This window comes from Macaca mulatta, chromosome 15 (assembly GCF_049350105.2).
Source record: "Macaca mulatta isolate MMU2019108-1 chromosome 15, T2T-MMU8v2.0, whole genome shotgun sequence".
Lineage (NCBI taxonomy): Eukaryota > Metazoa > Chordata > Mammalia > Primates > Cercopithecidae > Macaca > Macaca mulatta.
In genome coordinates, this window is record NC_133420.1 from 124,137,111 (window position 1) to 124,161,557 (window position 24,447).

General features: G+C 43.3%; 1 protein-coding gene across 10 annotated transcripts in view; it reads left to right on the forward strand.

Moving 5' to 3' along the window:
• The window catches only part of FAM120A (family with sequence similarity 120 member A), a 115,871-nt gene extending 100,023 nt beyond the window's left edge, over positions 1-15,848 (forward strand). For 6 of the 10 annotated variants that reach the window (XM_015117278.3, XM_028835349.2, XM_028835351.2 and 3 more), the window contains exons 12-18: positions 435-549; positions 6,191-6,400; positions 7,602-7,785; positions 8,355-8,492; positions 10,891-11,032; positions 11,996-12,092; positions 13,962-15,848. In XM_015117278.3, the coding sequence (XP_014972764.2) occupies positions 435-549; positions 6,191-6,400; positions 7,602-7,785; positions 8,355-8,492; positions 10,891-11,032; positions 11,996-12,092; positions 13,962-14,273 (1,198 nt within the window). In that variant the 3' untranslated portion in view covers positions 14,274-15,848. Of the gene's footprint in view, positions 1-434; positions 550-6,190; positions 6,401-7,601; positions 7,786-8,354; positions 8,840-10,890; positions 11,033-11,995; positions 12,093-13,961 lie in introns of all 10 variants that reach the window. The other 4 variants (XR_013404964.1, XR_013404965.1, XM_077966384.1 and 1 more) reach the window with 2 other exon arrangements.
• The last annotated feature ends 8,599 nt before the right edge of the window (positions 15,849-24,447 follow it).

Consider the following 24,447-nt stretch of genomic DNA (forward strand, 5'->3'; position numbering starts at 1 on the left):
CCAGGCAATGGTCTTTGCTTTTCATCTCTGGATTTGTCTTTCTTATTTATACCTAGAGTCTGCCTCCTGGGTATCCTGGCTTGAACAAAGAAATGAATGAATCCTGAAAATTGGTACTTAGAATGTGCTTTCAGGGTTTAAATGCTTCACAAGAGTTAGGTTGTATCAAAAATCCCTGACCAGCTAGTTTTCAGTCTCCACAATTTAGTGTGCTGTTTTTAATTACTCTAAAGTAAAAACATTCTGATCATCCTGTTTTCATTTGTAATGGCATCATCAAATGAAAGTAGAAAAGTAGAAAAACTGAATAAGAAATCACATGAGTCTTCTTAGCTCACATCATCCGGAATTTACCTAGAACCTCCCACTGGGCTTGTCCATGTGACGGGCGACCACTCAGTAATCACCAGCCTTTCGTTTCTGCCTCTCACCAGGTACATGGTGCAGTGGCCGGGAGCACGCATCCTGCGGCGTCAGGAGCTGGACGCCTTCCTGGCTCAGGCGCTGTCCCCCAAACTCTACGAGCCTGATCAGCTCCAGGAGCTCAAGGTAATTTGTCAGCCTCATTGCATTGTCTTGGACAGTCTCGCTTTGGATTTTGGTGTAATACAGCTAACTTTCAACAGGCAGAATTGCTAATTCTTTAATTGCTTTAGTCCACTGAACTAATAATACTAATATGATAAGAACTTGATCAATCGCCTTCATGGCAAAAGGAATATTCCTTTCTAGTTATGGATTTGCTATCCCCAGTTTGGAAATGATTAGTCCCACTTTGTCAGAGAATGGTTTCCCCTTGTTTACCATTGGATGTTTATTCTTATTTATCACATCATGAAATAAACTTGCCTTTTATATTTTAGGGGGGATTCCAAACCCTGAGAGGGCTTGATCTTAAGAATTTTCTAACATCTAGCAAGGATTCTTTTTCTTATTTCATTTCACTGTTCCTAATTACAACTTTAGTTTTCTCTAAAAAATATTCTTTGCCCCTCTACTAGTGTAAAATCCCTTATAAAAACCACTTGAAGAACGATGTTACATCATCATTTCTATCCCCTTTTAAGTCAGCATTTAACATCATATTCCTTTTAATTTTGCCTTCTAGTAATTCCTTTTGTTCTTTGTTTTGACAATATTGATTTTTCTCCAAGTTGTCACCTAATTTTTCAGTGTGAATATCTTTTTCAATATACTTTCATTAGTTACCTGGTTCACATGGTTGTAATTGCTTTCTAATTTCCATATTAAATTTTAGAAAGTTCAAGACTTTTCAAAGCTAGTTAAATTAGTAGATCAGCCTTTTCTTTTCAATGTATAGGGTTTCGTTTTTTTCTTTGCCATCAGTTCTTTTGTTTTGTTTTATTTTGTTTTGTTTTATAGAGTTTGATTTGTAATCAGTTAATCTCTTTCCACAAAATTGCCTTCACCTTTAGATCTTTTTGGCATTCTTTATGAAGGCATTCTTTTCATGGAGGGGAATTTTAGGCTCACTTAATAGATTTTCAGTATTCAATAGTTGTTGCTTAATAAATTTCTAGTTTATCCTAAATTATCATGTTAAATTGAGTAATTTGATGTTAAGTGGCCCTCCTCAATTGTGTGGAGCTCACCTGAGACTTCTTATGACTTAGAAATAAGCTAAGTAAAAAAAACAAAACTTAGGAGAATTCACTTCAAATTGTATTCTTTACTTTGTAGATCAAGCTTTTCTGTTTGTTAGACAGAAATTATTATTTTTAAAGTTTTTGAATTTACGTTTCTGTTTTCAATGTTTGGTCAGGTGTCCCCGTCAGGCAGTGTGGCTGGTGCTAAGTCAGGTCCTTTCCCGTGTCCTCACCTGGTTTGTCTCATCACCACCGTCTTCGTCACAGACTGTGCTTCAGGGGGTTGGAGATACTTTTGCTAGAGTGTGGTGCCATCCCTCTACCTCTACTCCTGTTTCTCTTATATAGATTATTACATCAGTATTGACATCCCAGTTCTGAAAATCAGACCGCCAGGTATCAGGTATGCCCACTAAGCCTTATTCACCATCAAGTTACTTTTACTCAAAGTTCATCTTATATCCCATATCCTTTTCATTTTTGGATCAACACATAGGATATAACTTTTGAAAAACAATCACACTCGAAGCTTTCATTTTGGTTCTTTTGAGATCTTAGTGCTTTCATGGTTTTCTCCTGGTTCTTCATCTAAAGCCAGACATTTGTAGAGATGTGCTCAGAAAGACATATGTATGTATAGTAAACTTCAGTCTGACTCATCGATCCTCTGGGTCTTGCTTGTCTGGAGGTCGACAGTTCCCTTTAATAAGAGCAGCCTAAGTGCTTCATTTTCATGATTAGTATAAATTCTGAAAGAGCTATAAGGAAAAATAGCATTTGCTGGGGGGAAAGGCAGTTATTTGCTTTTTTGTTTTTTAAGATTGAAGATCCTCTCAGCTATCATCAGATTGAGAATTGATAGGAATGATCATTATTTAAATGCTACAAAAATTCCTATGCAGAGCTGAGGGTTCCAAAATTCAGTGATAGAAAATTAAATTCTAAAATTGCCTTTTTGTTTGACCATTAAAATTTTTTGCAATATCAAAAGCAGCAACAGTGCTTTGTTGTAATACACCATTTCATGGTTTGTGATATAGTCAACTCTTGAATGTTAACTGGTGTGTCTGGGCCTGCTACCCAGTTTGTGGATTGCCCAGACCCTGTTTCTCTTCTCCCATTTATCACCCACTCTGTGGTTGGCCATCAGAGGAGGAAAAGAGGAAGGAAAAACCCAGTGCTGACAGTTAGGACTCTTGTTAGCTTTTTCTGATGGGAGGTTTGGTGGGAAAAGACATTGAAACCATTAGTTACAATGAATTTTTAAGAATTTCATCTCATCCATGCTTTCTTCGTCCGCCATGTCCATGAATAATTGAGAGTGTTCCATGTGGCTCCTTGAATACCTGTGACAGTGATTGATGACCCTCATTTTTCCTGTTATATTTTTTAAGCCCTTCTCCTAGGTTACCAGCATGAATGTAATTAAGGTAAAATTAGCACTGACCCTGTGTTTTGAGGAGGGTGGGTAAAGGATGAGAAGGAACTTTGTACCATTATAGTATTTGTCCAGTATCTTTCTCCCTTGCCTTGACATCCCTATAATTGCCTTAAATTCTTTTAACAGTTTCACATGCCAAGTGCAGAATATAAAAGATGGAAAATGAAGAGCTTTAAAGACAGTATTAGGGGCGTGCAACATGTCTGTGATACGTGTAAGAATTATTTTGCATATAGGTAAATATGACAAATTGAAGTAAGAGTCTGTTGCCCAGTAATCAGATGTTGGACGAAGTAACTTTACTGGAATTTGGTTCTTGAGCTAATTGGTCAGAGAGATTAACTTCCATATTTGTATTTCCTATAAAGTCAGAATTTTTTGTCTGTATTTCTCTAGTTGAGGAACTTTGGATGATGTTGAATATTTTATCTCAGTTGATAGAATGAGGTTAGAATGTGAGTATTGCAGCCATTTTTATAATCAAGCATTCAGATTTGGGTTCTCCCAATTACCAGCTCTGTGACCTTGAACCCTCTGGGACCCGTCTGTACAAGGGAGTACTCTTTAGAGGGCCTGTGTTCTTTGTTGTTTAGAGATGGCAGTGAGATAATGAAAAAGCAGCGCTTGATACATATTTCTTAAGTTCCCCATAAATATTAAATATTATTATTTATATAACTAACATTTAGGGAAAGAAAAACACCACATAATGTAAGTTTAAAAAATTGTCAAAGGAAGCAAATTTACACCGCAATGAAGATTTTATTCAGATTGTTTATGCAAGCTCTTATTCTAAGAACTTTTCTCTGTTAGATTAATGCTAATTGAACTGTTAATTATCTTGAAACTATAAATATCTTTTAAAAAATTCTTAAAAGTATAATCCTTTAATGTTAAGGCCATTTAATACACACACACACACACACACACACACTCACACACACACACTGTAGCCTTGCTATATTCTTCCTGTCAGCAAATGTGGAGATTAATAGTTTTAACTAGGGTGCTTCTGTGCCGTATACATCTGCTGCTGTTTCTTAAGTTTGGCATGCAGATAGCCATTTGGCGGATGAGTGGTTTTGAGTTACATTGGATGTGATCATCACCAGCCCGTTCCTAAGAAACACCTGCAGGGGCTGGGCGCTGGGGCTCATGCCTGTAATCCCAGTACTTTGGGAGGCCGAGGCAGGCAGATCACATGAGGCTACGAGTTTGAGACCAGCCTGGCCAACATGGTGAAAACCCAACTCTACTAATAAAGTACAAAAATTAGCCAGGCATGGTGGTGCACATCTTTAATCCCAGCTACTAGGGAGTCTGAGGCAGGAGACTCGCTTGAACCCGGGAGGCAGAGGTTGCAGTGAGCCAGGATTGCGCCATTGCACTCCAGCGTGGATGACAGAGTGAGACTGTTTCAAAACAAACAAACAAACAAACAAACAAAAAACCATTAGGGTGGTGCTGCATGTGCTTTCACAGAGGGTGTTGGTGGCATTTTATGTTTTGACATTTGGACATTTGGATAGCCAGGCAAAAACTTTATAGCAACATTTTCGCTCCCTAATCCTTGACCTGGCTTCTCTGTTCTCTGGCGTAGGGCAGAGAGGGGGCACAGAGGCCCCTGGGCTAGAAGCAGCGGGGTCCCACCTGACTGGAAGGGATTTGTGGTCATCATTTCTGCAGTGCAAGGGGCCAGGAGATGGTTGTCCTATTATTCATGGGCCACACCTCTGCTTGGCTGCTTTCTGGCAGGGTCGGCTCCCTCTTTCTGCCTTGAGAATTCCCCCTTTCTGCAGCTCAGAGGTGGGGGTAGCTGGGGTCTAAATGAATCAAGTACATTTTCTCCATTTTGTTGCAGTATGACCTCTGTTCCTCCACTTTGCACGTAAATATAAAAATGCATCTAATTCTATCACCCCAGCCCTACCTGCCCCCAAGGGAACGTTTTTTAGTTCATTTCCCAACAACTACATGGGAAAAGGAGGAGCTGGTGATGTACAATAGGATCCAGAGGTGTAAACACCTTTTATAAATTGGTGAACAGACTTCTCCAGGTTTGGAAGGTTAACTGCATTGTGAAAATTTAAAAAAAGGTTGGGAAACAGTGTTAGCTGATAATAGGGAATGTTAACACAAACAACAAGAACAGCAGGTGATCATAAGTTTATTAGCATTTGGCACCAGAATGACCTTTTTCTCTTTAATGAAAAGGCCCTTTAACCTGCCACATATAGGCATTGCTTAGATTGATCTCCCATAAACATTGCATTCTTGAAAAGCCACCAAAGTCGGAAGACAAAAGCCAGAGCAAAGCTAAAATTTTATCCTGGATAATCCACAAACTAGGTCTTTCACACACAGATGATCAAGAGTTGACTGTACTCATGTTAGTGTTTCTTACTCTGCTTATCAGACACTAGAAGCGTGGGCTCTATGTACAGAAGGTAGGCACCCAGCTCTCAACACTGAGGGAAGTAGAAGTCTGTGCAAATTCTAGTAGTATGTATGGTTCAAGAACCATATTTTTGTTGTCTTCTTTCATTTATAAGCTATCCATTTCTCCAAAAGACATTTTGGCAGTCTTACTGATAAGTTGCAGTTAAAAACATTGACATATAAAATAATGTAAACATAAAGTACAAATTTATTTTAGAATGTAATTATACCAAATATTTTTAAATGTAACTATTTGAAAATGCAGAATCTTAATAGAGTGTTCAGTGTTGACACTCTTTCTGTTAATACGTTACCTGTGTGCAGATCTGAAATGTGAAGTGTTACTTCACAGAGAGATTGTGGAGCTCTGTACTCTAAGGAGACACAGATCATTGCTCATTTTGTCACATGTCAGCCTTAAGTGCAGTGTTACCCTACACTGCAGAATGCTTTATAAACTCAACCTGAAATACTTGAGTATGTTTATAAAATATTCTCTTAAATTCAAATGTGTTAAATTACATAAGTATTTCTGTTCAAATGAGGCCAGTGTTAGGTCAATATAAGGTAATGATAGGACTACTTAGTGGTGCTGTTTCGTTGAGGGATATTCTGTTAACTTTGGAGAGTTTTAGTAAGACATTGGAAGAATTTAATACTGTAGTACTCTTATTCCATAGAAATTACTCTTTTCAATTTAAAGATTGAGAACCTAGATCCCCGAGGAATTCAGCTATCAGCTCTCTTCATGAGTGGAGTAGACATGGCCTTGTTTGCAAATGATGCATGTGGACAGCCAATCCCCTGGGAACACTGTTGTCCTTGGATGTATTTTGATGGCAAGCTCTTCCAGTCCAAACTCCTCAAAGCCAGCCGGGAAAAGACCCCCCTCGTCGACCTCTGTGATGGTCAGGTATGCTGGGGCCGGGTGGCTGCCTTTAACTGCAGCGAAATAAAGCTCATTGGCCAAATCTGTCATCTTTTGTACCGTATTTATCATCCTGTGTTTCAAGATTCTGTTTTAGGTTGGGCCTGGTGCTGAGTGTCACTAAATGTCACTTCAGTACCCAGGATGAGCCAAGCTCCTGATGTAACATGGTTTCTCCTTATTTGTGGTAGTAATGTTCTAAAATTCACCTCAAATGCCAAATGAGTCAATACTGAACCATTGCTCCTAGGGGAAATACAAGGCGCTGGGTTCCTTCAAGGCTCTGGACACATATTTTTGTCAACCAATCTATATAATCTTATTGCATGTGCATTTTGGCTTAAAGACACCTTATATAGTATGGATTGTTGACTCGTTATTATTGAACTCACAGCCAGTAGCTTCTGTAACATGTATTTTCTCTGTAAGGCACATTACAGCCTCCTTGTGCATTTGGGAACACCAGACAGCACTTCAGCATTATTTGTTTATTTATTTATTTATTTTGACACGGAGTTTCGCTCTTGTTGCCCAGGCTGGAGTGCCGTGGTGCGGTCTCGATTCACTGCAACCTCCCCCTCCCAGGTTCAAGTGATTCTCCTGCTTCAGCCTCCCAAGTAGCTGGAGTTACAGGTGCCTGCCACCATGCTCAGCTAATTTTGGTATTTTTGGTAGAGACAGTGTTTTGCTGTGTTGGTCAGGCTGGTCTTGAACTCCTGACCTCAAGCAATCCACCCCCGTTGGCCTCCCAAAGTGCTGGGATTACAGGCGTGAGCCACCGCACCCAGCCGGGGAGCATTTTAAACAGTGAAACCACCAACAAAAAAGGACAAAAATGTGAAACACGTGGCACCTAATAAACTGTGAAAAGGATTCTTGTTTTCAGTATGAGCTGAAACAAGAAGGCAAGCGTTCTCTTGTTTGACCTCAGCTGGGGTCAGCGCATCAGGCAACAAAACTTTTTGCTGTGTTCTGCACAAGTCTGCAGATGACCAGAAAACTGCCGTGAGTATGGATTTTTGTGGTTACAAAGAAACATTAGCAAGTAGGTGAATGTGCAGATGTAGAATTCATGAATAAAGGGAACCCACTGTACAGTTGATAGATCTTATTTTTTAGCGCTCATTTAAATTCAATTAAAACCCCCTGTGGATGGCATTTTCACATGCTGGTCCTTGACTTCCAGGCTGATCAGGCTGCCAAGGTAGAGAAGATGCGCCAGAGTGTCCTCGAGGGGCTCAGCTTCTCCCGGCAGAGCCACACGCTGCCTTTCCCGCCGCCTCCTGCCCTGCCCTTCTACCCCACCTCTGCGTACCCGCGGCACTTTGGGCCTGTCCCACCCTCTCAGGGCAGGGGCAGAGGCTTTGCAGGTGAGTTGACTGGGACGTGATCCTGTGGGTAACAGATGCCATTTTCCTGTAAAGAACGTGCAGCCCTTATAGGCAAGCCCATCTGCTGTGTTGACCTTGTCACTGTTGGTCTTGGAGGTCCCGCAGCAGCAGTTCTTCAAGTCCGTGAGGAGCAAGTTTGATCCTGGAGATAGGGGAGAGGGACCTGCTGCTGCGAATGCAAAAGCTGCATCGTCAAATCTGTCAGTCAAGCTGAAAACTCTGCTCACATTTTAAGATATATTTTTTTCTCATGTATAAGGAAAATAAGCCCACCCAGGGCAGAGAGAGCCATTTTCCAGGACTCATCTCCCAGGGCGCATCCTGAGCCCCATGCCAGTGCCCTGTTGAACGACCTGCTGCAGGGAGGGTGGCCTTACAATGCTGGTCCCCAGGGACCATGGGCACAGGACAGCGAGGTGACAAGAGGGGCCAGGAGACCCCTCCATGGCAGCCGGAGGAGGCAGGGGCCACTCTGCCCGAATATCCAGCAGGGCCCTGAGTCCTGTCCCTTACACTTCTCCCCTCTCTCTCTACCCCGGGTCCCACAGGCGTCTGTGGCTTTGGAGGCCCCTATGGGGAAACGGTAGCAACAGGCCCTTACCGTGCCTTCCGTGTGGCGGCAGCATCGGGACACTGCGGAGCCTTCTCAGGCAGTGACAGCAGCAGGACTAGCAAGTCCCAGGGCGGTAATTATACCCACCCCTTCCCAGAGCTTCTGCCTGCCAGCACTTCCTTCGCTCCATCGTCTGGCGCCTTCCTTCCTCTACTGTCCTCATGAGCCCTTCCTCCAGCAGAACGGCCTTTCTTCTGGGTCCCCGCTCTGGCCCTCACTGACCGCTCCTCCTGAGACTCTCTGCTCTCAGGGCTCGGCAGCGGCCCTGCTGTGGCCAGTCTCTCCTTTCAGGGTAGACCACTGAGTGTCCACCTAGAACAGAACCTTTCTGTGCACCTGGGTAACCTGACCATCGCCTCGTGTTCATAGGATGAGCTGCTGACTAATAGTGGCGTTTCTTTCCCAAGCAGCCATCTTTTGGTAAAGATTATCATGCTTGTATAGAACATTCTAATGGTCACAGAATTCCTGACATAAAAAGTCTGTCGCAGTTTGTTTCGCAGAAGCATTTGTAAACACAGATCTAATGTTGGGAATATAAACAAGGCAGTTTACTGTAGATTCCCAGTGCTTCTCTTTGCATTTGTATTCGACTTGCAAAGGAGAAAAGGGTCTTAACATTTAGCACAGGAAGCAGTGTCCTGTGACGGGGCTGTAATCGGAAGCCAGTCACCTGTGTCTTTGACCTCATCCCGCATTTTGGGACTGCAGATCTAAACCTGCCCATCAAGTCACATAACAGGACTGACTGTTCAGATGTGATTTTGGAGTCACATTGAGGATGGGCAAGCCTTTCTTGATTAACAATGTTTTTCCAACTCAATTACATGGGATAGTTAGGGAGGCCAGCAAGGGAACTGTGCGGGAAGGTGACTCTTGCAGATTTGGCCGTGGGTCACCCCCTCTGTCTGCAGGTCGCCTCTCCTTTCCCTGGTGCAGCTGCATGCTTCTCTGCCTCCTCTGTCTGCAAACCGGCCTCCTGCAGGGTGCTACTCTGCTCTGTGACTGCTCCTTACGCAGCTCGCAGCCATGTTTCCTCTCTGCTTCTTGATTTGCTTCAGCTCCTTCTAGTGCCTTGAAACTGAGGCTGGCCCGTAGTTGGGATCAAAGATGGAGGGAGAGGGGAGATTGCACTGTGGATAGTGTAGGGCAAGAAGTGAATTTTTAGACTGGAATGATAAAAGGAACCTGCTTCCTAATTTTCTTAAAATTGTGTCTGGAACTCAGATTTGCACTGCCTAGTATAGTAGCTGCTGGCCACTGCTCTGTTGAGCACTTCAGCTCTGGCTAGAATGTGTAAAATATATATCAGATTTTAAAACTTAAAATGGGAAGCAGACTAAAATAGCTCATCATTTTTTTATCTTGGGCCAGGCACAGTGGCTCATGCCTGTAATCCCAGCACTTTGGGAGGCCAAGGAGAGAGAATTGCTTGAGGCAGGAGTTCAATACCAGCTTGGGCAATATAGTGAGACCCCTGCCTCTACAAAAAATTTTAAAAATTAGCCAGGTGTGGTGGTGCACACCTGTAGTCCCAGCTACTCAGGAGGCTGAGGTGGGAGGATCGCTTGAGCTGGGAGGTCAAGGCTGCAGTGAGCCATGATTGCGCCACTGCACTCCAGCCTGGGTGACAGAGCGAGACCCTGTTTCAAAAAAAAAAAAAAATCTTGACTACGTGTTGAAATAGTGTTATTTTTGATACACTGAGTTAAATAAATACATTATTAAAACTTCTTTTCTCTGTTTCTTTGTACATTTTTCATGTGGCTACAAGAAAATATAAGGCTTGTTGTAGGTTTCTGTTGGACACTGCTGAATTGCCACAGCTAACACCAAGATGATAGCTTATTATTATCCATTTCCACTGTCAGAAAACAAGATGCTTGGGGGTCTGGTTTTATTTGCTTATTTTTTTGTTTTTAATCAGAAGTTTTGCTGCTAATTAGCAATTAGAGAATTTTCTTAGGTCAGAAAGCTTACGATTTGCAGTAATCAAAAGAAGTTAGTAAATTTCTATTTGTGACTTTGCTTATGGAAATTCTAATTTAAAAATACAATAAGAAATACAGGCTATGTTTATTGATTCTATGATGTTCGGTTAAGGTAGTAAACCTGGAAGTATTTGCCTAAAGAGAAAAACATTCTGAGTTTGCAGATTTCCATCTTGGTAGTATAGAAGGCATGCCAAACGCACCTGATGACAACACTTTAGTGAATCTGTTTCTATCTAAAAAGGCTTGCACATTTGCAGTTGTAACCTAATTCAGTTGTCATGGGTTCTTCACAATCGTTTTAAGTCAAACAGTGTGCACATAGATACACTACATAATAAAAAATTGTACAAAACAGGAGAAAGTAGCTTCATAGTAAATATAAACCAAAACTGGAAAGAAGTTTCTTGCTTTTATCTTTTTGCTATTCTTAATTCTGTGATTGTAAAGATTTTGTCTTTTCATTTATTTTTTGTGCAGGAGTCCAACCTATACCTTCTCAGGGAGGCAAACTAGAAATAGCTGGCACTGTGGTTGGCCACTGGGCCGGGAGCAGGCGGGGCCGTGGGGGCCGGGGGCCCTTCCCCCTGCAGGTGGTTTCTGTCGGAGGACCAGCTAGAGGGTAAGTTCTGGGCCACGAAAATGTCTTTTGTATAAATAACGAAAACAACTTCTAACTTGCTTTTTTGACTTGGAAGTTTAGTAGGAACATTTTTATATCGTTAGATACATTCTTTAATATCGTTTGCATTTATTTAATTATTTAGTTTTTATTTATTTATTTAAGATGGGGTCTCACTGTCACCCAGGCTAGACTGCAGTGGCACAATCACAGTTCAGTGTAGCCTTGACTTTCTGGGCTCCAGCGATCCTCCCACTTCAGCCTCCCGAGTAGCTGGGACCACAGTCATGTGCCACCATGTCTGGCTAATTTTTGTATTTTTGGTAAAGACAGTTTCGTCCTGTTGCCCAGGTTGGTCTTGAACTCATGAGCTCAACCAGTCCACCCGCCTCAGCCTCGCAAAGTGCTGAGATTACAGGTGTGAGCCACTGCACACGGCCTTTAACATCATTTATAATGTTTGCATAGGATCCCATTTATAGTATTATGTAATTATTTAATTAACCATTATTAAATAATTAACCATGCAATTTTCAATTAACCAGGTGCCTTAGCAATTTTTTTGAAGTAGCATTTTTAAAGTATTAGTTTTCAAATCAAATACATTGGATATGGGGGATGTAGCTCCGGGGTAGAGCATTTGACTGCAAATGTATTGGATATGAACCAAAAAAATAAGATTGATTGTTTGGAATAAATCTTCCCTATAATCATACTTAATCTGTTTACACCTAGTGTTCCATTATTGGAACGTGAAGCATGTGGGAGTTATTTATGTCCTACTGTTCAAAGTCATACCAAAGTCTGATTGCAAAAATTCAAAAAATGGCAACTTCCGGCATCAATGGGTTAATTCAGTGCTTCATAAAGTGTAAGACTGGATGGCTTCAAAGTCATCTGATACTATCTTAAATGTCTGTAACAGATTTAAGTGTTTACTGTTGTCCTTTTTAATTCATTTAGGCGTCCAAGAGGAGTTATTTCCACCCCAGTGATTAGAACATTTGGAAGAGGTGGAAGGTACTGTGGCAGAGGTTACAAAAACCAGGCAGCAATTCAGGTAAGAAGACAACATGATGTTTGTGCCAGTTCAGGGCCCTCAGGGATGTCTCCTGTCTGAGCTTGCACTTCTAGTGCCTGTGCTCAGACAGAAGGGCTGTGAGGGTAATGCTTTAGCTGTCAAGCATCTAACACAGTAACTGGCACACAGCTGCTCACCAAATGTCCATTTCCTAGAGCCCAGATCATTTTGCTGTTGAGTGCCTCTTCAGGTGGTCTCTCCCCTTTGCCATGACCCTGTGTCTCTGGTGGCTTCCCGCCTGGTGTGACACGATGGGCTGGGCTCACCTTAGGCATTGCCTGGCCCTGACGGAGCTGGAACAGCCACTTTCAGTTTCTTTTTTTTTTTTTTTTGAGATGGAGTCTTGCTCTGTTGCCCAGGCTGGAGTGCAGTGGCACAGTCGTTGTTCACTGCAACCTCTACGTCCTGGGTTCAAGCGATTCTCATGCCTCAGCTTCCCCGAGTAGCTGGGACTATAGGTGCGTGCCACCACGCCTGGCTAATTTTTGTATTTTTAGTAGAGTTGGAGTGTCACCATTTTGGCCAGGTTGGTCTCGAACTCCTGACCTCAGGTGATCTGCCTGCCTTGGCCTCCCAAAGTGCTGGGATTACAGGCGTGAGCCACCGTGCCCAGCAGTCCTGCTATATTTTTATGTTTTGTATTACTTGTCTCAAGGTTCAAAGAAAATGATTGCATTGATTCATGGAGAAGGTGTGTTAGTATTTCTGAAATTTTAGGGTTGGAAGCTAAAATAGAGGCTGTTGTAGGAGAGTATGTGGGGACCCTTGGTTTATGGAGGTCATTCCTTAGGCAAGGGTCACATCTCCATCTGGTTGAGTGAATGGATTTTGTCATCAACAAGGCAAATACCCTGGTTTTCAGAATAGGAGGCCTAGAAGATGCTGGAAGTTACCACCATCTTTATTGGGAAGGGGATGCGATGACGAGAGCTGGAAGATTTCTGTTCTTGTCTGTAAAATGACCGTTTGAAGGTGAAAACCATCCATATTTTCTTCAGCACCAAGTCAGTCTATGACAGCGGCTCTCAGCCCTGGTGATTGGCCCCCAAGGGACATTTGGAGACGCTGATTGTCACGACTTGGTGTGGGGCACTGGCTTTTAATGAGTGAAGCCTAGGGATGCTGCTAGACACCCTACGGTGTATGGGACAGGCCCGTCACGGAGAGGAAACAGAGCCACCGTATCACATGCCAAGGTTGAGCCTGGTCTAATGATAGAAGCAATTCAAGATGTGTCTTCATGGCCTTCACAGAGAGCCATGTCTTTCAGAAAATGGGCTGGATTAGTCTCAAGGACCTTTTTTTTTTCAGAGAATTATTTTTAAATCTATTCAGAGGAGCGGGGAAGGCCCATTCAGAAGAGCTGTTTCACAAAACGTGGTGCTTATCAGTGCAGATTTCTTGTTGAGGTTCCCTAGCAATGAGTATAGTTCCCCAGTAGAAATGGGGTATGTGCACTACTGCATGTCACAGGCAGATGTGGGAGACCCTGTTTGTTTTGTGGCGGTGGGAACAGTCGCAGTTTTAGAGAAGACTTCTTGAGGGGCGTTTGTTACTTTAAACAATTTGGTGCCATTCAAAGGATTAGACAGATCTCCTGAAGGGGGAATCTCCCTCATTTTCAGGATATTAACTACAGAGAGTTGAGAGAAGGGGCCGTGGAGGGAACTGACAGAGACAGGTAGAGCGTCTGCCGCCCAAAAGTCAAAGCAAAGACAGGGTGAGAGGGACCCAGCTGGGCAGTGTCTGCTGTTGAATCTTCAGAGTGTCATTAGGCCAACATTTGCATCCTCTCTCTACTGTTTATCAGAAACCACCTTCTCATTTGTTGTCCTTCATTTTAAACAGGGCAGACCTCCTTACGCTGCTTCAGCAGAAGAAGTGGCCAAAGAACTTAAGTCAAAATCTGGGGAATCGAAGTCCTCTGCTATGTCTTCAGACGGGTCCCTGGCTGAAAACGGAGTGATGGCCGAGGAGAAGCCGGCTCCCCAGATGAACGGGAGCACGGGTGACGCCAGGGCCCCCAGCCACTCTGAAAGTGCCTTGAATAATGACTCTAAAACGTGCAATACAAATCCTCATTTAAATGCACTAAGTACAGACAGCGCTTGCCGCAGAGAAGCTGCTCTGGAGGCAGCTGTCTTAAATAAAGAAGAGTAAACTTATTTTTTATAGAGGGTGAAGGATGCTGGAAGGGTAAGGATTTAGGAATATCTGGAGAGAAAGAGAGCCTGCAGTTATGTACATTTTGTCCTTTCCGTAAGAGAAAAATGAGGACTTTGGAAATTCAGATCCCTCTTTGATATCAGAGATTTAAACAACACATTTTTAGTTTTAACCAGTTGTAGTCAAAATGCTACAATAAAACAAAAAAGAGAAAGAAAATGAAGAGCATTTGACTCCCGCACTTAAAATGAAGTACACATAAAGTTTAAACTGGTTATGACAAAAGCCTATAGTTGTGTTTCTTGAACTATAAAGAAAACAAATTTTGGCAGTCTTTAAGTATATATAGCTTAAAATATAATTTTTAGCATTTGGCACCATATGTATGCCATTATATTTGATTTTGCATTACTGTTTCACAATGAAGCTTTCTTTAAGGCTTTGATTTTTATGATTATGAAAGAAATAAGGCACAACCACAGTTTTTCTTTCTTAAATTTCATCACTGTTGATGTGGTTCTTTTGTGTTAAAAAAAAAAAGTGCAACTATCAGAACTAAAAAATTATAGAGTAATATTGCCGTTCTGCTGATTTTAAATATACAATACATCATACATACTTTACAAGCAAGTTAAATGGAGATAAAGTTGAAATCTTAGAAGATGCAAATGACCTTTCAAAATCAACACAATGTGTTCTGAAACTTTCGTGACTAATACCATGCATCTGTGATCAATGAACTATGTGGTTTTGAATCGGATGTAGACCATTAGTACTACTACTTGAGCTAAACTTCTGCATGGTTCATAATTTTTAAAGTGTGTAGTTAATATGCATGTTATTGTCCTTTCTTCCATTCTTACCAGTATGTGCCCATTTGCAAAACAAAAATGCTAATAATCAGTAATAGTCCTATAAAAGATGTTAACTCTGTTTAGTCATTGACTGATCTTGCTCTAACCTTAAAATTTTGTGATTATTGACCTCTGTTGCATTTATTCTAAAGCCCCCCAAAAATTATCTAGCCGTTTCGAATATCAACATTACCCTGGTGTATTCACTGCTGTATGCATTATTGTTCTTTGTTGCTGTTTTATGCCTTCATATTAGCAAATATGAAATTCTGTGAAAAAAAACCCTTTGATCTTAAAAAACAAAAAAAAACCACCCCCCCCTTCTGTAGCAGGAAACAAATTGCTTGTTCTTGAGAACTTTCCCATCAAGAATTTAGTAGAAGCAGGTATACTTCTATCATTTTGATGTTTTTGTTAATGTTTCCAAACAATGTACTTTGAAATCAGAATCACTTCTTATCGTTTTCATATACTTCTGATGCTCTTCATCACATTAGTGATCAGAAATGAGGTGTAATTCCCCAACCCCTGCCCGCAAGAGCTAAGTAGGATCTTACTGTAAGTTGAAGGGAGTTTTGCCCTAACTCATGGATTGTGCAAGAATGAACTGCTGTTGGGTTTGACTGACTGTCGATGGATTGTGGTGTGGTGTATCTGAAGGCTATTGAATGCAACTTACAATGCTTAATAAAAATCTTTATTCTTTTAGTATAAAGTATGGCGTGGCTTTTAAATTCACTTGTAAAAGCTAATTTTACCGAGGTTTAATTCAAATCGAAACAACTACTGAAAAGATCAGAAAACCAAAGTTTAAAAATATTTTACCTTTTCAAAGTAATTCCAGGTTTCCGGCTTAGAGGAACATTAATATATGATTAATTTGTTTGATAGCTAAATTTCAAGCAACCAAGGGGATTAAAAAAAAAATTCTGATGAAGCAGACTTACAGAAAAGGTTTTTTTAAGCCCCAAGGAAGCAATAAATTTGACTCCACCACGTTTTAAAAGCTGGATGTTAGAAATATAGTCCGTTTTTCATGCTATCCTTTTGATTGACGGCTCTTCTCTGCAGCCTGATATGAGGTCCCCATACCCAGGTCCGCCGAACGCCTGGGGAAAGCGTCCCGTGCTGCCCCCTAGCGGCGGATGGTGGGCTAACGGCGCCGGAGGCAGCCAGGAGAGCCGCGGCGATCCCGCTCAAGGGAGGGGCTGGCGCTCGCCCGGGGGCGCGTTTCCTTCCTGTGGAAGGGCGGGGCGGGGCCTTGCGTGGCGCTTCCTGGTCCGCCACCGCGCAGGCCCAGGTGCGCGCGCAGCCCGCGGGGCGTGTCCGTGTGGGTGAGGCCTACTCCCTGCTTTTTCCTCCCGGCGGCCGAGCCTGCGCCGTGAAGCCCGTTCTGTGTGCGAGGCCGGCGCCGGGCCCAGCAGAGACCCGTGTGTCCCGAGAGGGACCGAGCAGACCCCGGGAGCTCGAGTGCCAGCAAAGCCCGAGCCGAGCCAGTTTCTCCAACTAACACCCTGAGAGCTCTCCTGGTCCTGGCTGTTCAGACCTCAGACGAATTCACCCCTTTTTATGGGGCGGGCTTTCAGAGTTTGAAGGAAGTGAAGCCAGTATCACTCACTCCAGGGCCTCTTCCTACCCCCACTCGCCCGTCCCTGACGGTGGCCCGCTGTTTCGGGCCTGCGGCTGAGTCCCTCTGCGCCAGCCTTCCGGTGGCGGGCCCCCCAGCCCGTCTCTGTGCTGTGGGAAGATGGGGGCGCCCGGACGTCTCGGTCTTTCAAAAACACGATTCCACTGAGGACCCTGCCTGTGACGGGAACAAGTCTCACCCACTCTGGATCGCACATGCCTGGCAGAGGGACAGCGTTGTGGAGGAACACCTTCCAGGCCCACCAGCTTCCACCACCCATTGCTAGGCAGTGCCTCTCCCACCGTGACAACCATGCACTTTTCTTCCCTCTCCCAAGGGGCAGGTCCACCCCACTTGAGAATAGCAAACTGACGGGGACAGCCCTCTGGCTTTAAGAGGGGAGAGGGACAGGCTTCTGAACAGCAGAGTCTCAGCAGCAGGAGCGCGCGCATGTCAAGGGTCCCGCTCAGCTCCCTGACAAGCAGGTGCTCCTTCCTTCCGGTGGCTCTGGTCTCTTAGCTGCAATTGCTGTAGGTGAGAGAGCAGCACAGCTTGCTCCAGGTCACTCTCAGCAGGGACTCGGCTGCAATCCAACCCTTAGCTCCAGGTTGGGTCTGTCCACCCGCTCCTAAAGCCCCAGTAGGTGCAGGCTTGGGCATTAAGGAAAGAGGAAGGGAGAGGGTGCTGGGGCTCCAGCGATCCTGTGGCTGGAACAAGGAGGCCAAGGACACCCCTCCTTGCTGGAGCCATCCTGGCCACTCCTCCCACACCACCAGAATTGCAGAGGAAGGCCTAAGGGCCAGTGACTCTGGGTGGCGCTGGTGCGGGCTGGACTGAACGGTGATGCTGATGTTTCACCTTCCTGGCAGCATGATATCCTGGGGCAAGTCGTATGCCCTCCCGCCTGGCCATTTATTCTTTTCCTTTTCAAAAATAGGTTTTACTTTTTTTTTTCTTCTTTCAAAAGCAGTATGTGTTTATTGTGGTAAGTTTAAAAAATACTGGCTAGATACACAAAAAGGAAAAGAAGTCCCCAGTGACTCCTCCATCCTGAGACACCTGTTTTTAACATTTAGTCTCTCTCCTATGCAATATATAGATTCTTTTCTTATACAAAAAATAATCATGTTAATATTTTGTAACATTTTCCCCACTTAGCATCATTTGATGATTGCCTTTCCCTACCATACCATATCCTGTCACAGTCCCACAGACTCCACGGTGGGGCTGCACCGTAACATATTCAGTCTTTCCCCACCAGCATGGTTGGACATTTCCTTGTTCTGCAAGCACTTGGGGAGAGTCCATGTCAGGTCCAGCCCTAGGCCCCATGGGATAGATGTCAAGGCCCCTGCCTTTCTGGCATTTACATTTGAGTAGGGGGACAACATACATGTGTACAAATAAGAATATTTCAAGCAAGAAAATGAGAAAAAGAAGATGGGGAGATGGGTGGCATGGGCAAATGATGCAGCCATGAGTGGAGGCTATCTGGGAACACAGGTCTGGGCCAGGAGCAGCAGATGGAGCACCCAGCTGAGGAGAATCCGTGGAGAGCGGAGAGCCCCATGGCCACCCTGAGGACAGGGCTTGCTGTGTCCTCCAGTGCTGTGGTCTGTTGAAGGCTTTGGGGCAGGACGGGTTGTGCTTGGATGCCCAGTGGGCTCCAGGTATCCACGCTACCCTGTAGGTGGGTCTTGCGAGGACCAGTGTCATTATTCCTGGTTAGCATTTCACCAGTGGGGAAGGGTGAAGGAAGGGAGTCTTTTGGTGCTCCTGCTGATTTAGCCCTGGAATGCTGCTTGGTATCCAGGGTCCAGAAGCCGTTTGTCTGTACTAGCCTGGCTGCTGGGCACAGTCAAGGCACTGGTGTTTGCCAATTTGACAGGTTAAAAAATGGGTTTTTATTTGCATGACTTTGATTTCTAGTGAGGGTGAACATTTCGCCTCTTACATTTAATTTGCCCATAATTTCTTCATTTTTCAATTGACAGGGAACTTCTAATGTCTCTCCTGGCTGTTTCATGATCTCCCAAACAATCAGGCCAAAGGTAAGAATTTTAAGAAATAATTCACTGTCTGTACCTTCCTCTGTATCATCACCAACAAGGACCAAGGTAGTGCTAGGCTGCTCTGCCTTCCAGGACACCCCTCCTTGCCCTGCATTCCTTCTCCCTGCTCAGAGGGAACCCACCCCTGCACTGCGCGGGGCAGACAGCAGAATACATGTGTTTTATGACGGACGCTAACCTTGGGGCTGACTCTCATCCCTCCCTCCCTTTTATTCTACTTTCAGTTCTTCTGAGAATACACTGATTTCTTGTTAGCCCCAACTCCCTACCCCTACTCACTATATCTTGGACAAAAGTCCTTTGCTACTTAGCTCCTCATGTTGTGGAGTAGACGGTGCAGAGGCCTTTTTGCCAGGAGCCTGCGCTGGCCAGCCTGTCAGCTCTGCCCTCATCCTCCCCACCTTGGTCCCCAAGCTGCCTGGTTACTCCTCCCTGTACCCCAGGGAAGCCTCCAGTCTTGGCCCTAACACAGCTCAGGCTAAGTTGACCAAAGACCTGCAGATGGGGCAAAATAGGCTTTTCATTAATGTGCTTTGCCCTGTGCTGAACTGGCTGTGGGACTTCACCAGAGTTTGTAAAGGACAGTCATGTGAAAGTGCACTCAAGAAAAAATAAAAATGCAACAGCAGTGGTAGTAAGTTCTATGAAGGACAAATGCAGAGGAAATGAGGAATTTACATGGGTGGGGGTAGGAGGAAGGTGTCAGGGAAACCTCTCTGAAAAATGACCTAGAGGGCAGGTGGGAGCTACCCAAGCAGATTATGGGCACCTTGGGTGGACCAGGATATCCTTTTCCCATGCTGTGCCCAGCAAGTTCCATCAGTTCAGGAAGCAAACAGCTGGAGGCACCTGTGTAGACCCATCCTGACCTCATGAAACCATGCCTGCTCCTAGCATTTGTGCATGTCCATCCCCACAAACTCAACTGATGCCAGTATGGGCTATAGGGAGGGTCACATCAGTCCCAGTTTGCCCACGATAGCCTCAGCCAGTTTGCCCAGGATAGCCTCAGCCAGTTTGCCCAGGATATCCTCAGCCAGTTTGCCCAGGATAGCCTCAGTTTGCCCCTGTTCTGGTGCTTTATTAACAGCACCCTTTTGGATAGTAGTAAATAATGTGGTCACCTGGCTCAGAGACTTGTCCACAGGCTCACTGCATCCAAACATCACAGGACCATCCTAGAGATGGTCAACAAGGAGGGTCACTTTCATATCTGTCAGAAAAGCCCAGATGGCTTAAAAAATTTCCCCAGGTACTCCAAGAAGGGGCCCAGTCTTTGAAGTTTCTATGCAGTGACCAAATCGACTCATCTTTCACAAATACACAAATACACACCCAGCCTCGAGCTAGTATTTCCTTTCTAACATCTTCCACCCCCTATCAATTACTAGTTACCTGTCTCTTGCTCTGGCCTATGGAATCTATGGAGGTAGGAATGTTTTTGCCTTGTTCACTGTATGAAACCTGCATTGGTTGTGTGCCAACAAAATAACCTAGATTAAATGGACAAATTTCTAGACATACAAAACTTTCCAAGACTGAATGATGAAGAAACAAAAAATCTCAACAGACCTACAACTAGTAAGGAGATTGGATCACTAATCAAAAACCTCACAACAAAGAAAAGTCCAGGAACAGATGGCTACACTGGTGAATTGTACCAAACATTTAAAGAAAAACTAGTACCAGTCCTTTTCAAACTCTTACAGAAAACTGAAGAGGAGGGAATACTTCCAAGCTCTTTCGATGAGACCATGATTACCATGATACCAAAGCCAGACAAAGATACTAGAACGCTACAGACCAATATTCCTTATGAATATTGATGCCAAAATCCTCAATAAAATACTTGCAAACTGAATTCAGTAGCATATTAAAAGGATCATATGCCATGACCAAGTGGGATTTATTCCCAGAATGCAAGGATGTTTCAGCATCCAAATATCAATCAATGTAATACACATGTTAACAGAATGAGCAATAAAAACCTACATGGTCATCTCAATTAATGTAGAAAAAGCATTTAACAAAATTTAACACCCTTCCTTGATTAAAAAATTAAATACATTAGGAATAGAAGGAAACTTCCTCAACATAGTAAAAGCCATATGTGAAAAGCTGACAGCTAAAATCTTACTCAATGGTGAAGAGCTGAAAGCATTTCCTGTAAGATCAGGAAGAAGGCCAAGGATGCCCACTCTCACTACTTCTATTCATTATAGTACCGGAAGTCCTAGCCAGAGCAATTACACAAGAAAAAGGAAAAGAGAGAGAGAGAGAGGAAAAAAAGCCATCCAAATTGGAAAAGAAGTAAAATTATCTGTTCATAGATGACATGATCTTATATCTTCATGTAAGATCATCAAGATATAGGAACCCTAAAGAGTCCACAGACATAAAACCATCCCAAAACCTATGAATTTAGTAAAGAGCAAGATACCAAATCAACATACGAAAATTAGTTGGCCGGGCATGGTGGCTCATGCCTATAATCCCAGCACTTTGGGAGGCCGAGACGGGCGGATCATGAGATCAGGAGATTGAGACCATCCTGGCTAACACGGTGAAACCCTGTCTCTACTAAAAATACAGAAAAAAATTATCTAGGCATAGTGGCTGGTGCCTGTTGTCCCAGTTACTCAGGAGGCTGAGGCAGGAGAATGGCATGAACCCAGGAGGCGGAGGGTGCAGTGAGCCGAGATGGCACCACTGCACTCCAGCCTGGGCAACTGAGTGAGACTCTGTCTCAAAAAAAAAAAAAAAAAAAAGAAAAGATGGGCGCGGTGGCTCACGCTTGTAATCCCAGCACTTTGGGAGGCTGAGGCGGGCGGATCACAAGGTCAGGAGATCGAGACCATCCTGGCTAACACGGTGAAACCTCGTCTCTCTAAAAATACAAAAAAATTAGCCGGGCGTGGTGGCAGGCGCCTGCAGTCCCAGCTACTCAGGAGGCTGAGGCAGGAGAATGGCATGAACCCAGGAGGCGGAGCTTGCAGTGAGCCGAGATTGCGCCACTGCACTCCAGCCTGGGCGACGGAGCGAGACTCCGTATCAAAAAAAAAAAAAAAAAATTAGTTTTGTTTCCATACACTAACAATGAACAATCTTAAAACAGCCAGATGCAGTGGCTCACACCTATAATCCCAGCATTTTGGAAGGCCGAGGCAGGCGGATTGCCTGAGGTCAGAAGTTCGAGGCCAGCCTGGCCAACATGGGGAAACCCCGTGTCTACTAAAAATACAAAAATTAGTCAGGTGTGGTGGCACATGCCTGTTATCCCAGCTACTCGGGAAGCTGAGGCAGGAGAATCACCTGAGTCTAGCAGGTGGAGGCTGCAGTGAGCCGAGATCATGCCACTGCACTCCAGCCTGGGTGACAGAGCAAGATTCCATCTTTAAAAAAAAAATCTGAAAAAGAAATTATGAAAAAAATCCATTTATAATAGCATCAAAAAGAATAAAATACTTAGGAATAAACTTAGCCAAGGAGACAAAAAGCTTGTACACTGAAAATGGAAAACTACCAAACACTGCTGAAAGCAATTTAAAAAGACACAAATAAATGAAAAGACAGCCTGTGTCTATGGATTATAAGACTTATTGTTAAAAGGTCAATCTCTTAAAAGCAATCTGCAGATTTACTGCAATCCTTATGAAAATCTCAACAATGTTTTCTTGCAGAAATAAATTTTCTAAAGGAAAAATCCATTCTAGAAATCATATGGAATCTCAAGGGACCCCAAGTAGCCAAAATGGTCTTAAAAAAAAGAACAAAGTTGGAGATCTCACACTTCCTGATTTCACACTTAGTACAAAACTACAGTAATCAAAACTGTATGGTACTGACATTAAGACAGACATACAGACAGACAAAATACAATAGAGAGCCAAGAAATAAACCCTCACATATATATGATCAAATGATTTTCAACAAGGGGCCAAGACAATTCAGTGAGAAAAGGACAATATTTCTAACATGATGCTGTGAAAACAAGATATTCACATGCAAAACAATGAAGTTAGGTCCTTACTTTACATCATTTACAAAAATTAAAACGAATCGAAGACCTAAATGTAAGAGCTAAAACTGTAAAACTGAGAGAGAAAACTAGGGAAAATGCTTCATAATATTGGATTGACAATGATTACTTGGATATGAAACCAAAAACACAGGCAAAACAGGAGAAAAAATAGATAATTTAGACTTCACCAAAATTTAAAACTTCTGTGCAAAGGACACAACAGGGTGAAAAGGCAATCTATGGAATGAGAGAAAATATTTGCAAATCATGTATCTGATAAGGGGATTAATACCCAGACTATATAAATGGCTCCTAAAACTCAACAACCAGAAAACAACTCAATTCAAAAATGGGCAAAGAGGCCAAGCGAGGTGGTTCATGCCTATAATCCAGCATTTTGGGAGGCTGAGGCAGGAGGACTGCTTGAGGCTAGGAATTGGAGAACAGACTGGGCAACATAAGGAGACCCCAGTGTCTACAAAAAATTAGCTGGATGTGGTGGTGCCTGCCTGTAGTCCCTGCTACTTGGGATCTCTTGAGCCCGGAAGTTTGAGGCTGCAGTGAGCTATGATCATTCCACTGTACTCCAGCCTGGGCGATGGACCAAGACCCTGTCTCTCTCTATTAAAAAAAAAAAAAAAAGAGTCTAGGAATTTGAATAGATGTTTCTCCATTAAGCACATGAAAAGATGTTCAACATCACTAGTCATTAGGGAAATGCAAATGAAAACCACAATGAGATTCCACTTCACACCCATTAAAGATGACTTTTACCAAATAAAAACAAAAACAGCAACAACAAAAAAACCAAGACAAATACAAAACAGAAAATAGTAAGTGTTGATGCAGATGTGGAGTAACTGGAACTCTTGTGCATTCCTGGTGGGAATGTAAAATAGTATAGCCATTGTGGAAAATGGTATGGCAGTTCCTCAAAAAATACAAACATTGAATCACCATGTGATCCAGCAGTCCCACTTCTGGATATATACCCAGAAGAAGTGAAAGCAGGGACTCCAACAGTTATCTGCACGCTGATGTTCATAGCAGCATTATTCACAATAGCCAAAGGATGGATGCCACCCAAGTATCCACTGACAGAGGAATGGAGAAACAAAGGGTGGCACATACATACAATGGAATATTATTCAGTCTTAAAAAGGAATTCTGACCCATGCTACAATGGGGACGAAACTTGAGGACATTATGTTCAGTGATATAAAATGGTCACAAAAGGACAAATATTGTGTGGTTCCACTTATATACCTAGAGGAGTCAAATTCATAGAGACAAAAAGCAAATGGTGGCTGCCAGCGGCTGGAGAAGGAGGGGTTTGGTGTTTATAAGGGACAGAGTTTCCACTGGGGACTGTGGAAAAATTTCTGGAGATGGATGGTGGTGGTGGTTGCACAACAGTGTGAATGTACTTCATACCACCAAACTGTGCATTAAAAATGGTTAAAATGGTAAGCTTTATATTATGTATATGTAACCCCAATTTTACCAAAAAACCTGCATTTGCACTCAACACGTTTAGTGAATATGTGAACCACAGGCCCTGGAGCAGGCTGTGCTGATGGCTGGGTAGGAAGGG